This window comes from Felis catus, chromosome A1 (assembly GCF_018350175.1).
Source record: "Felis catus isolate Fca126 chromosome A1, F.catus_Fca126_mat1.0, whole genome shotgun sequence".
NCBI lineage: Eukaryota > Metazoa > Chordata > Mammalia > Carnivora > Felidae > Felis > Felis catus.
This window is the reverse complement of record NC_058368.1, coordinates 69648455-69662805: the sequence shown is the minus strand read 5'-3', so window position 1 is coordinate 69662805 and position 14351 is coordinate 69648455. Positions and strand designations below refer to the sequence as shown.

Genomic DNA, 14351 nt, shown 5'->3' with positions numbered 1-14351 from the left:
TCATGATCTTGAGGTTCATGGGATCCAGCCCAGTACTGGGCTCTGCACTGAGAGTTCAGAGCTTGGAATTCTCCCTCTGCACCTTCTCTGCTCTCTCTCACTCTTTCTCTCTCTCTCAAAAAAAAAAATAATAATAATAAACTTAAAAAAAATGTGTGTGTACAGACACATAACGCAGACTTTTATTAGAAGGGTACAGAAGCAACTGGTAATGGTGGTTTCTGGAGGGACAGGCAAGGGAAAAGGGTCAGAGGGAGCTGGTGTTCATCAAGCTCTTTGAACTTGCTAATCCTATGCACATAGTACTTTCAAAACAGTTTAACAAGGGCTTTCTGGCTGTTTTTCTTCTAGGACATGTATGCATGGCCAAAGAACCAGACTGACTCCTCTCCTTTCCCAAGCTGAACAGATGGTAAAATAGCAACATTAATTTCCCATCACTTACCGTGATCTTTTTGTGGTCGGGAAACTCGAGGCCAAAATAGTCCCCTTCCACGAGGTTGAGGTGGTTGCAAACTGCATCCAGCAACACTTTCCCAGGGGCTCTTTGCTGGAAACAGAAACAACAGGAGTCACCCCCTCTGAGACAGGCAGATATGAAAACAAACCATGGCTCCCACCACCAGAAGCCTCTTCATTCCTGAATCTTCAGCCCTTCTCAGCTTGCCGCCACCCACCTTCCAGAACCCTGACCGCCTGATCACCAGACCCCCGGCCACATACCTCTGAGCCTTTTCCAGGCTTTAGATGATAATTCTCTGCCATTTTCTCCCCAGCACGGTCCCAGGCACCACCCCCTTTTTAGAAATAGACTTTATTTTTTAGGGAAGTTTTAGATTTACAGAAAACTGAAGACAAAGTACAGAGAATTCCAACATAGCTCTTCTCACCACACACATAGAATCCCTTATTCTTAATCTTGCATCCATGTGGAACAGTGATTACAAATATTGAGCCAACACTGATACATTATCATCGCCCAGAGTCCACAGTTGACATTAGGGTTCACTCTGCATTGTACAGTTCTATACTTCCTGACAAACATGTAATATTGTGTATCCTAACATGTAATATCATGGAGACACCATTACAGGATCAAGGAGGATAGTTTCACCATCCTAAGAATCCACCATGCGCCATCTAGTCAACCCTCCCCCCCTTCTCCGAACTCCTGGCTACCACTGGTCTTTCTACTGTCTCCAGTCTCACTTCTTCCAGAATGTCATACGTTTGGAATCGTACGGTACGTAACCTTCTCCTATTGGCTTCTGTTGCTCAGCAGCACGCACGTAGGTCCCTAGATGTCTTTTCGTGGCTTCCTAGTTCATTTCTTTTATTGCTGAATAATATTCCCTTGTGTGAATGTACCACAGGTTATTTATCCATTCACCCACTGAACGACATCTTGGTTACGACCCCAGTTCAGGCAATTAAGAAGAAAGCTGCTAAAATAGGCATTGAGGAGGGCACTCGTTGGGATGAGCGTTGGGTGTTGTATGTAAGCGGTGAATCTCGGGAATCTACCCCCAAAACCATGAGCACCCTATACACACTGTATGGTAGCTAACTTGACAATAAATTATATTGAGGAGGAGGAGGAGGAGGAGGAGGAGGAGGAGGAGGAGGAGGAGGAGGAGGAGGAGGAGGAGAAAGCTGCCATAAATATTTATGTGTGGGTTTTGTATGGACAGAAGTTTTCAGCTCATGATTCTGTGTTCTTTTTGTGGAAGTGGAACCCCAGTCCCTGTTCCTTTTCCCTTCCTCCACAAATAAGGCAGAAATTATGGCTTTCTTTCTTAGGTTCCCCTAGGACTTTGCGCAAATTCTCATCCATACGACACCCACACTGAAGGTAAGAGCGCATTTTATTAATCTCTGTATCCGCAGAGCCTAAAGACTGACCAATTTTGAAGTGGATGAACAGATGAATAAAACTTACTCATTCCACAGTATTATATATGGTTATGTATATACAAGCCTGTCTCTCCAGTTAAATTCTGGGCTACTTTAGAGTTCACCTTTATATTCTTATTGGCCAGCAAAGCACCTGGCACTCACTCAAATGCCAGCTGAAATCATTTTCTATATACTGAACCTACAGGAAAAGGGAATATGATATATAAGACCCCTATTTCTACCCTAAATGCCTTGGTTTCTCTTCACTGCCTGGTGGATTCCTAATGACCCGCTAGTAAAATGGATCCAATTCCATCACACGGATCAAACGCTGGAAGAAAAATGTTTCAAAGACACAGTCCTCGACAGTTACTGCTTTTATACTTCCACCTTCCCTCTGAGAAGAGCAGAACATGTTAGGAACCAATTAGCAACTCAGGAGACCAATGGTCAGTAAGAGAGCCTGACTAATACAGTGATGGGCATGTCCATTAGCCTGGCCAGGCATGACCCGAGGAGGCGTCAAAGATGCTTCAGTGTCCAGAGGTTTAGCATTTTTTTAAACAGATGCCACTTTATATATTCCCATATTCCTCGTCACGGAAATCCAGAAGATAGCCAGAGCTATCTGAAGGTACACAATATTCTCCATGGATGATCCCAAACTCACTAGGCTCTTTGAGTGCCTGGTTTAAGGGTCTCTGGCAGAATCGTTTCACGTGAACTGATGGCAGGAAATGTGAAAAACAGTAACGTCTAATAAAGAAGGAAAAGAGGGGTGCCTGGGTGGCTCAGTCGGTTGGTTGAGCATCCGACTCTTGATTTTGGCTGAGGTCATAGTCCCAGGGTTGTGGGATCGAGCCCAAATCCGGCTCCGCACTGAGCATGGAGCCTGCTTAAGATTCTCTCTCTCTTTCCCTCTGGCCCTCCTCTCTGCTCACACACTCTCTAAAATAAAAAAGCAAATAAAAGGAGGAAAAGATTTCACTTTCATTCTCTAAGAAAGATCATCCCTCCTTTACTTCCTGCGGTGAATTTACTCCTACAGTCTGCCCCATTGTTCCCCAATGCTTGTCTCCAACGCACGTTTTTTAACTTCACTCTAAGAGTAATTTTGTTCAGAATCACATCACAGTATGTAAAATGGATGGTCGTGTTGGTTGCATCACACTGTGAATATACTTAATGCCGCTGAATTTGTATACTTAATGGCTAAAATGGTAAATGTTGCGTTATATATGTTTTATCACAATAAAAAAAATGTAGGGATGCCTCAGGGTGGCTCAGTCGGTTGAGGATCTGACTCTTGATTTTGGCTCAGTTCATGATCCCGGGGTCATGGGATGGAACCCACACTGGGCTCCTCACTGAGCATGAAGCCTGCTTAAGATTCTCTCTGTCCCTCCACCCCATTTTGTTTAAAAAAAACAAAATGTTTTTTAAAAATGCAGAAGAGAAAAACCAGAAAAAGTAACTGAGGATGGGGTTCACATCCTTAAATAGCTGTGATGCACTGTAGAATCAGTTTCAACTTTTTTAAGAACAAGAAAATGAGTTCTTCTTAGAACGTTATATTGAGGGGCAGGACTAGCTCCTGGAAGAGTGGCTGCGAAGGCCTGATCACACGGGGAGCGAGAGTGAACACCTATGTGTGTGCACCCAACGTTTGTTACAATTTCTCAGTTCAAAGAGACCTTTTATGTGTTTGGCATGAAATGAACGTTGCTGGAGTACCACAAATTTTGCATTTGGGTTAGGCTTTGCACTGGAAGCCAGTGATGGGGTTCAAAGAGCTATAAAAGCACAAGCCCTTTTGCTAGCACAAATCTAGAAATAAGCTGATGAAGTGTGAAGAGGGGGAGGAGGCAACAGCATGGATAAAGCTAGCAAAGCATGAAGCAGAGACCTTGAGAAAGACTGAACCATAAAGGTATTTTCTCAAAGGGGGACTTACTTTAAGACACACACACACAATTCGGGGTGCCTGGGTGGCTCAGTCGGTTAAGCGTCCAACTTTGGCTCGGGTCATGATCTCGCAGTTGGTGGGTTTGAGCCCCGCATCGGGGTCTGTGCTGATGGCTCAGAACCTGGAGCCTGCTTTGGACTCTGTGTCTCCCTCTCTCTTTCCCCCTCCCCCTCTCATGCTCGGTCTCTCTCAAAAATAAACATTAAAAGAATACAAAAAACATACACACACAATCCTATTCAATGCTGTACAAGCTACACAAGGAAGGGAAACCGAGTAATTTACACATCGTTTGAAAACTTACATATGTTAGGAAGTTTAACATGGAAAGGATCTTACGACAAATGAGTTGTGTTAATGATCACCAAGTGTTAGTATTGGAGGGGAGGAAACAGATCTCTAAGACTCCCACAGCCTCTAAGAAACTGTCAATCTGGCCAGCCCCATACTTAGCCAGTCTTGATTCAAGTATTCTAGACATGTGAGCCTTACAGAAAAGACACCAAATAGTAATTATATGTTTCATCCTGGAGAACAAATCAGCAATTAGCGAAACTACATAATCACATTTTTCTTATTGGCTACTTTTAATGATGCTGCAAAAGGCATTTGAATTTTAGCCCAGCGCACAAACAATGTGGCTGATTTCAAACTCGGCGTCCGTGTTCATTTTCTCCATTTTGAATGGGCTTTTCATAGAATCTATAAGAGTACATTTTCAGAAGAGGTTCGCATTCTTGGAGAATGTCTGGCCACTAAATATCGAATAACAAATAGTATAAACATTCGCATTTGGTTTTAAGGTACTAAAAACTGTGAATCAAAGCTGCTCTAGTTTATTGTACCTTTAAAATATATCTATGCCCTCAGGCTATTTCTATTACATAAAGTTTTATGTGGGAGTATTTTTCTTCTCCTCCAAAAGAATAAAGACAATTCTTTCTGGGGCGGGAGGTGGGGTGGTATTTTCCTCTCTCTCCCTAATTCCTCAAAGCATCTGAACAAACGATTTCCCCTATACTTGAGACAAGCTAAGGTTCTAACCTCTCAGAAACAATCTCATAGACACAAATCTATAAAGATAATGTTTGACTAGGTTTTAAAAATTCTGCATCTGCTGAGGTTTCAGAAAGCTGTTTCTGGAAGTGGTTTTTTTCCCCCCCTTCCTGGTTTAGGATTAACGCAACCATGACAACCAGGGCACGCTCTGATCCAGCAGAGAATGGCTTCTCTCTAAGGCCTTTGGCCCCCTTTTTCTTACCATGAATACCTATTAGAATATTATCCAAAGTCCTATAACTCACCAACCCTCAACAAGTCTAATCTTAGGGCATCAGAACACTGCAGATTCCCTCATGGCCCGTTGCTAGTTTTTGGCCAGGTGGGGGGATGTACTAAGTACACGGGGCTTGAGAGACACACACGCGCTGGGCTAAGTGCTGAAGGAACAGAAATCAATACAAATATCCCTGAGTTGGGGCTACAGACAAACAACCAGCTAAATATATGGTAAGTGCTATGTGGGGAGGGGGAGGGGAGAGGGGAGAGGGAGACCTCTCAGGTGTCTCTTCCTAGAAAAATACTAATCCTTTTCGATCAGGGTTTCACCTCTATGACTTCATTTGACCTTAATTACTACCTTACTCCAAATATGGCCACAATAAAAGTTAGGGCTTCAATTTATGAACTGAGGGCAGGGGAGCAGAATTCAGTCCACAGGACATGAGTCATGATAGGACTGGAGACATTATCATCCGTCTCCCAGGATTAATGTAAGACTCAAAACTGTGATTGCAAAGTGGTTATTAGCAAAGGCCCTGGCACATAAGAACAAGTTCTCAAGTAATGCTGCTTCTGCCGTGTAGGGAAAATGTTAACTTATAGAATTAACGGCCGGGGAGGGAGTTGACATGGAGAAGGAGGAGCCATTTTCCAGCCCCCAAGGCATGCCTCTGCAATGTCATGTGATACAAAACCTGGCTACCACATCAGTGGGCTGCGTGCCAATGTCCCCAAGGGCAGAGGCCATACCAAGGATCCCCGCTGGAGGTGATTCAGAAGAGCACTTCTGACTTGTGCCTGTCAATCACCTGCAGACCTTAACAAGCTGCAGGTGCTGACTCAGGAGGCACCGGGTGAGGGGCGAAAATCTGCATTTCTAACAAGCCCCCAGGGCTGCTGCTGCTACAAAGACTATGCTTTGAGTAGCAAGGTGCCAGTCACCTGCCAGTCGATGAGTTGCTACTGAGTGACCTGTGGATCCTCCACACATGGGGCAGGCAGGCTGGCTCCGTGGTCTCTCTGACTTCTGCTCGAGGCTAACATCAAGGCTAAACTTGAGAGTCAACCATGGCCAAAAAGAAAAAAAAAAAAAAAAAAAAAAAAAAAAGCCAAACCTACAGGTATGGGTTGAATTGTGTCCCTCAAAATGCTATGCTGAAGTCCTATCTCCCAGTATCTGTGAACATGACCTTATTTGGAAACAGGGTCCTTGAGATAAAATCAAGTTAAGATGAGGCCATTAGCATGGGTTTTAACCCAATATGACTGGTTCCTTGAAAGAAAATGGTGTGAAGACAGACACTGGGAGAATGCCATGTGATAACAGAGGCAGAGACCGAATGATGTGGTTATGAGCAGGGAACATCAAGGATTAACATCCCCCCCCCCCCCCTCCATCACCGGTCAAAGCTAAAAAGAGGCAAAAAACGATTCTGCTCAGAGTCTTGGAGGGACCATGGCTCTGATGACACCTTGAGTTTGGACTTGTAGCCTCCAGAACTGTGGGAGAATCAATTAGTTGTTTTCAGCCACCCAGTTTGTGGGACTTTGTTACCGCAGCCCTAGCAAACTTATACAACCACCTTCTGTAGGGCTGTTACTCCCCTCTTAGCCACAAGGGGGCGGGGACAATGCAGTCACATCCAGCCTGGTCCCTTTGGAAGAGACTACAAGGAAACCACCACCCAATAAGTGGGTTTGGAATAACAAAGCCCCTGGCCTTCAAAATTTCTCTAACTTGATAATCAAATATATTCAGCAAGTGCTAGACGAATTATGGAAGGTAATTAATTTTTCTTGATGTTAAAAGAGGCTCCTCTTTTTACCGTGGTTGCTTTAGATGTGAGCGTTGTTCTAGAACTGAAATCCTTTTTAAGAAATACTCTCTTCTGAGACCCTTCCACCCGTGAAGTCAGAGGGGCGGAGCCAGGTTTGAAGGGCACAGAGCTCACACGCGTTCCCAACACCCCAGCAGCCCGCCCCGGGGTACCACCCCGTCCTAGCCCCTCTGCACACACTCAGGAGCTGCCAATGAGGCAGAAGTTCAAGGACAGTACAATTTGAGAAATTCCACAGGAACCCACCTCACTGTCCATAAATGCATGTTTTTCTTAGAAAATTTAGCACAAGGCCGCTGCCAGACACAGCTTAATATAAACGATGGAAAGAATGTCAGTCTGTGGCTAAAAATGGCCGACTGAACACATGTGTCTCCACTACACCCAGAAACCCCGCTTAAAAAAGAACAGTGAGAGGGGGAAAAAAAGGAATAAATTCATAGAAAACAGAGAAAGTGAGACAAGAGACAGCAAGTGAGAGATTCCCCCCAAATTCTAGAAGATGACAGACAAGGATGCTAAAATCTAATTACAGAGCAGAGGGAGACTCTGCAATAGGGAAACGGCTACATTACACAGAGCCCCGCAAAGGGTCCGAAGTGGGAGAGGCCAGGTACTTCTGATAATGCAGGCTAAAGGAAAACACTTGTTAAAACACTGTAATTTGGATCCCCATATAGCTAAGAGTTTATAACTAAAACAACAACAACAACAACAACAACAAAAAGCCAACAACCCAGAAGGTTATCATAAGGAATATTTGGATAACAAGAGCTCTTAGCAATAAAAAAAAAAAAAAAAAAAAAAAAACAACACACAGCGCAGAAATAAAAATTTCACTGGGAGAGTTTAAAGATATAGTTGAAAACCCCCCAAAACGAGACCTCGTGGCCAAGAGATGGCAACGAGACACGGGCACGGGGCATTTGCGGGCTCAGTCCAAGAGTTCCAACCTCTGGGCGATGGGCCATCTAGACAGATCCAAGAGCAAAGCAAAATTATACGAGCACAAATGTAGGGGAATTCTCCAGAATGGAAGGGGAGAACTTTCTAGGTTGCAAAGGGCCAGAGAGCATGTCCCAGAATGAATGAGCACTATCCATTTCAAGGCAACTATCTGGATAATTATGGAACCCAAAGAGTGAAAAGAAGATTCCAAATGTCATGAGAGAGAAGCAAAGTATGGTATATCACAAGCAGGGCACAGAACTTCTTGATGGCACACGAGAAGCCAGAACAGAGTCCCTACCATTTCCCCTTACGGACGGACACCAATAATAACGGCTGGATGAACAGCTGGAGTAAACAAAGACACTGGCGGCCAGATGCAGCTCCCTGGGGACTCACCCTGGGGACGGAGGGAACACATTATTTGCACACCTGTAACTCCCTAAGCTGCAGGCCCTGAGGCATTCCAGGCAGAAGGACACAGACTTGCCAAGGTCAGGCTCTCTCACTGTGGAGCTGGGATTCAAACCCAGTCCTGAGAATCTGCTCCTAACCATGGAGTCCCCCAGGCTCTCCATTTCCCTCTCACCCCTTTCAAGACCTAGACTTGTAATTTTGAGGACTCAAATTGTCCTAGAGAAAACTTGCTGATAAAACCAAGAGGCCCACACTTTACACGGGCCATAGCTGGTGGCACCAAAGAGGGTTGGGAGCCCACGTGATAGTTAACAGGACCGGGGTACGACAGAGCCCCTGCAAGCTGGTGTGAGTGTCACATAAGCCAACCGTGATCTCCCACTGCCAAGGCAGGACTAACACAGAAATCAGACCACTGAAGTGTGGGAGAGGCTTCTCATGCCGTTTCTCCAGCCCTTGGATGACGCAGAGGGGCAGCATAATGTTCTTATTAAGAATGCAAACATCTGCCTTCTTGCAAATCCTGGATCTCCACTCCATGGCGGTGTGACCCGTGGCAAGTGACTCTCTGGGCCTCGGTTAGCTCTTCTGTAGAATGGGCCTGATGATCAAACCACTGTACAGGGCTGTGGTGAGGCTCACGTGACTCACTACACCCCAAGCGCTTAGGACGGGCTCCAGTACTCACTAAACTCTACCAAGTAAGAACTATGATGATGGGGAGGGGAAGGAAGCAAAGGACTCAAAAGCCCAACAGGAAACATGGCGGCAGCCTCATCAGCAGACGGCGTGATCACCATTGCTGTGAAACACCGGCCAGATCGAGAACGCGAACTACAACTTTAAAAGCAAAGTCCGGGCGCTGGGACAAAGCTTTCATTCTGGGAGAAAGGAGCTAAATGTTTAGGCCTGCCCATCTCCTTGTCCACAAACGCGGCGATTCTTCCTCCCTCGGTGGCTCCAAGGGTGGCCGCAACTGTCTGCGCGGGCACACTGCACTCGTTGTTCCCCTCCGCACTGAGCCTCAGTGATCAGAACGCTCATTAAACACACTTCAGATTGGATTTCAGAGTCCCGACGCCAGGCTGGGAAGAGAACGGGTGCTTTCAGGTCCCTGGCTGTAATTTAGCTACGCTGCAACCGCGGCGTCGTTAGTACAGAAGTCACTCCCCTTCTCCCTTGGCACCAAGACTTGATGTGCGCATGCACGGCGGAGGCTTTCTAGTGCTTTCTTGCAATCCCACAATGCAGTGAGCAAGATATGAAAAATGTTTGTGGAGAACTGGGCTCCTCCTAGTGCCAGGTTTCTCTGCTTTTGACCCTGGGCGATTCGTTGTTTTTTGATCACTTGCAGAAGTAGATGAATGGGGGCGCCTGGGTGGCTCAGTCAGTGAATTACTGGACTTGGGCGCAGGTCATGATCTCCCGATTGTGGGTTCAAGCCCCGCATCCAGCTCTGTGCTGACAGCTTAGAGCCTGGCGCCTGCTTCACATTCTGTGCCTCCCTATCTCTCTCTGCCCCTCCCCTGCTAGTGCTCTCTCAAGTATAAATAAACGTTAAAAAAAAAAAGGTAAATGAATAAAAAAAAATCCAAAATTTATTGAAATAAAATAATCTTGACTTAAAAAAAAAAACCCATTAGCCAGGGAATAAAATATCACACAAATAACGAATAAGGGAAGTACAAACCAGATCAGGACTGCTGGAGGAAAGCATTAGACCTTTCCCAGCAAAAAGAAAAATGCTTGCATTTTCCTTATGTCTATTTAGTTTGGCATCTTTCTCCTTGGGCTCAGTGGTCTAATTAAGCCTCAAAAGTACATTCAGTGCACGGAGCCTGAACTTTCTCAAAATACACCTGATACCATGCACTTAGCCTCTAAAATTATTATTCCGAAGTAAGATGGAAAGTAAATATTTTATTGAATTTAGCTTCACATTTGAACAGAAGGGTGAAGACTTTGTAAAACAAAGCCACCGAATAACATATGTGATTCCGGGTTTTCAATTCTCTTCACGTGCAGGCAGATTTCTTCTACCATGTTTTTTAAACACAGCCTTCCCCTCAAGAGCCAATGTCCAAGGTTCTTGGACAACCTCCAGGAACATTAAATGAAGGAAAAATTATTTTAAATCTTTGCAGATACTTTCAACAGAAAATATTTTTAATGTTTTTCAGTTAGGGGAGAATGGGAACATTTTCTCATCCTGAAAAAGGGTTTTATTTTTTTTGTTAGATTTTTTTTTTAAGGGGGGAGGTGTGCAGGGAAGAGGTGTAGAGAGAGTGAGAGGATAGCAAGCAGGCTCCATGCTCAGCACAGAGCCTGATGCCAGGCTCAGTCCCACCACCCTGGGATCACAACCTGAGCTGAAATCAAGAGTTGGACGGTAAACAGACTGAGCCACCCAAGAGCCCCTGAAAAAGGGTTTTTAAATTATTTTTGATGCGTAAGGCTTTTAAATTAAAAATATGTAAGCTGAAGTGTGATGTGAAAATTCAGCTTTCAGGACACTTGAAGAATTCTCAGCTCTGGAGTCCCCAGAAAACCTCCCAAATAGTACGATCTACTTTTCATTCTTTTTCAAGTACTTTTCAGGTTTAATATCCTATTAAGCACCTAAGAGATTGGGGGTATGAGTGAGCTCTGGCTCCAGGTTTGCCTATCTGCAGAAGAGGTCAGAATCAGTACGGCTGAGCTTTGAACAACTTGGGTTTGAATTTTGTGAGTGCACTTATATGTAGACTTCCTCAATGAATACAGTGCAGTACTATATGTTTTTATGATTTTCTTACTTTTTTTCCTCTTACTTTATTATAATACTACAGTATATAATACATAGAATATACAAAGTACATAACACCCAATTGTTTGTTACCTGTAAGGCTTCTAGTCAACAGTAGGCTAGTAGTTAAGTTTTGGGGAAGTCAAAAGTCATAGGCAGATTTTCAATTATAGAGGGGGCTGGCGCCCCTAACCCCTGCATTGTTCAAGGGTCAACCGTACTTCTCTTCTGAAAAACTGCAAAGCTCGGATTAAAGTAAGCACAGAGACTCCAGACTTAGGGAAAAGAAACTTACAAGTATATAACAAAGGTAACAAAAGGCATCCAACAGAGACAGAAAGTAGACTGAGAGTAGAATGGTGGCTCCCAGGGGTTGGAGGTGAAGTAGGGATGGAGAGCTATTGTTTCGGGGGTACAGAGTTCAGTGTGGGAAGATGAAGAGAGTTCTGGAGATGGCCGGTGGTGATAGTTGCACAGCAATGTGAATGCACTTAATGCCACTGAACTATACACTTAAAAATGCTTAAGATGGTGAATTTTAAGTCGTATATTTTCAAACAGTAGAAAAATATGGGAAAATATCCAAAAGTACGAACAATCCACTACAGGGAGGGGCAAAATGGGGGGAGAAAAAGGCCCTATAGAGAGCATTTTCATGATAAACAAAGTATACATTATGATTATAAAGAAAGAAACCTAACTTTTGCCTCATTTACAGCTGATGAAGCTATTACTACTAGGTATAAAAATGTGTGAGGGGTGCTTGGGTGGCTCAGTTGGTTAAGTGCTTGGCTTCGGCTCAGGTCATGATCTCATGGTTTGTGAGTTTGAGCCCTCAATCTGCGCTGTCAGTGCAGAGCCCACTTGAGATGTTTTCTTTCTCTCTGCCCCTCCCCTGCTCATGCTCTCTCTCAAAAATAAAATAAAAACATTTTTTAAAAAATGTGTGAGATTACATTTGAGAGCAGCACAGAATGGGGGAGGGATCCAGAGTCATCAAGACAGAACTTTAATGCTTGACTTGTCATTTACCAGTTATGTGGCCCAAGCTAGTTACATGGCCTGGGCACTGACTGTCCCATCTGGGTAATGGAATAATGATACCCCTTAATGATGTGGTTCTGAGAATTTAATCAGGTTGACACATATAATGCCAGGCACCAATCCAGCCCATAACATGAGGCTTCATTTGTAGTTGAAGGCTTCGCCAAGTTATTTCCCACTTTTGGTAGTTATGAAAACTCCCTTAAGTAGTTTTAAGCCTTACTACAAATTAACCGCTGTAAGATAAAACATATACTTTCTGTTACATTCCAGAATCTTCTGAGGAGGGGATGAGGAATGAGATCATGGAAATAAGGGGAAGGGGGTGGGGAATTCTGTATGATGGACAAACTAGAAAGCCCTAAAAAGCACAACAGTTCTGTGTGTCCGCTGTTGATGACAGGTCCTTTCAGTCAGCAACTTGCTAGAGTAAGACAAAATACAAGCACACAGACCCTAGACCTAGGAAAAAGAAGCTCCTAATATCCAGCAAAAGTATAGAGAGCATATCCTATTCTACTAGACGGACAGTTGACTAGAAAGACTGGAAGAATGTGAATTAAACATATTTCTCCTTTAAGTTATCAGACAACAAGCTCCTTGGGTATTAATAAACCACAGTGCTGACAGACAAGATCGTTCTGCGTGGTTTATGTCAGATTCTTTAAGTTACTACAAACCTAGTCGAAAGAGAGGATGATCCAGTCAGGAGCGGTTTCCAGAAGCGAATTCCAGTATCACAATGATTTTGAGGCTCACCTAGAAACTTGAAATCATCCACACCCTCTAACCCCATACACACCTGTAGTCTCACATGCATGAAGAGTTTGGAAAATAGCCCTCAAGTCTGATTCATGCACACACTCACAGTCCTTCATGACACTCAAGAACTTGGAAACCACACAGCTTTACCTTTCATGATATTCTTTTCAAATTCACCTGTTTGAGTATGTTGAGGAAACTTTTTTCTTTTTTTTTTTTTTTTTTTTTTTACAAGTTTGGTTGGTTATTTATTTATTTATTTTTAAAGTATTTATTTACCTTGGGAGACAGAGAGAGCGCAAGCAGGGGAGGGGCAGAGAGAGAGAGGAAGAATCCCAAGCAGGATTCACGCTGTCAGTGCAGAGCCTGTTGTGGGGCTCGAACCCATGAACCGTGAGATCATGACCTGAGCCGGAATCAAGATTCAGATGCTTAACCGACTGAGCCACCTAGGTGCCCTGAGGAAATTTCTTTCCATAGCAACTTCTGGTTATTTCTCTGCTGCATCTGACCTCTGTACTTACGATTACCATTTGACTTACTACATAAACAGTTCTCACATCGTCTCTCAGGTCAGTTCTATCAGCAAGAGTCATCTTCTACTAAATCAGATTCTTCTTCAAAACTCAGAGTAAGAGCCAAAGTCCTTACAATGGAAAACAAGGCCCCACAGGATCTGATCCTCCCCTGTGGTCTGTCTGAGGCCACAACCAAGTGTTCTCCCTCTTGCTCGTTCCACTCTAGCAACATGGGCCTGCTTGCAGTTCTCAGCATATCAGGGACAAGCCCACCTCAGGGCCTTTGCACTGGTTGCTCCCTCTACCTGGAATACCCTCTCCTCGGAAATCTTCAAAGATAATTCCCTCACCTCTTTCCAATCTTTACACAATGTCACCTTCTCAACAGGACTGACCCGAACCCCTCTACTTAAATGTAATTTGCCCCCACACCTCCCTTTTTCCCCCCACTCTTTCCCCCACTTTCCCACTATCGGCATGATACACAGTAGGTGCCTATAAAGATCTGCTGAATGGATGAGTGAATGAATCACTTCAAACTTATAATTCTTGGGGTGCCTAAGTGGCTCAGCCAGTTAAGCATCCGACTCTTGATTTTGGCTCAGGTCATGAGATGGAGCCCCACGTCTGGCTCTGCCCTGGGCATGGCTCATAATTCTCATGGAGAGACGATAATAACATGATCTTTAACAAAAACAACTGTATGCTGGGGTCTAGATTCTAAGGCCAATTTGAGAATGTGTTTTTCTTTCAAGAAACTGTTGCTCAAAGAATGGACATTTTCCAAAAGCCATAATGGGGAAACCACTCTGGAAAGGCCAACTGCGCTGAAAACATAAAAGGTAAATAATAAAGGAAGACATTCCGTTGATGAGGAAAACACGTCAGACTGCACC

At 44.2% G+C, this 14351-nt stretch overlaps 1 protein-coding gene across 5 annotated transcripts in view; it reads right to left on the bottom strand.

The window, feature by feature from the left end:
- Positions 1-14351, bottom strand: part of FARP1 (FERM, ARH/RhoGEF and pleckstrin domain protein 1) — a 296455-nt gene that overhangs the window by 99614 nt on the left and 182490 nt on the right. For all 5 annotated transcript variants that reach the window (XM_045055193.1, XM_011280659.4, XM_023252762.2 and 2 more), the window contains exon 3: positions 446-550. In XM_045055193.1, coding sequence (XP_044911128.1) covers positions 446-550 — 105 coding nt within the window. The remainder of the gene's footprint in view (positions 1-445; positions 551-14351) is intronic.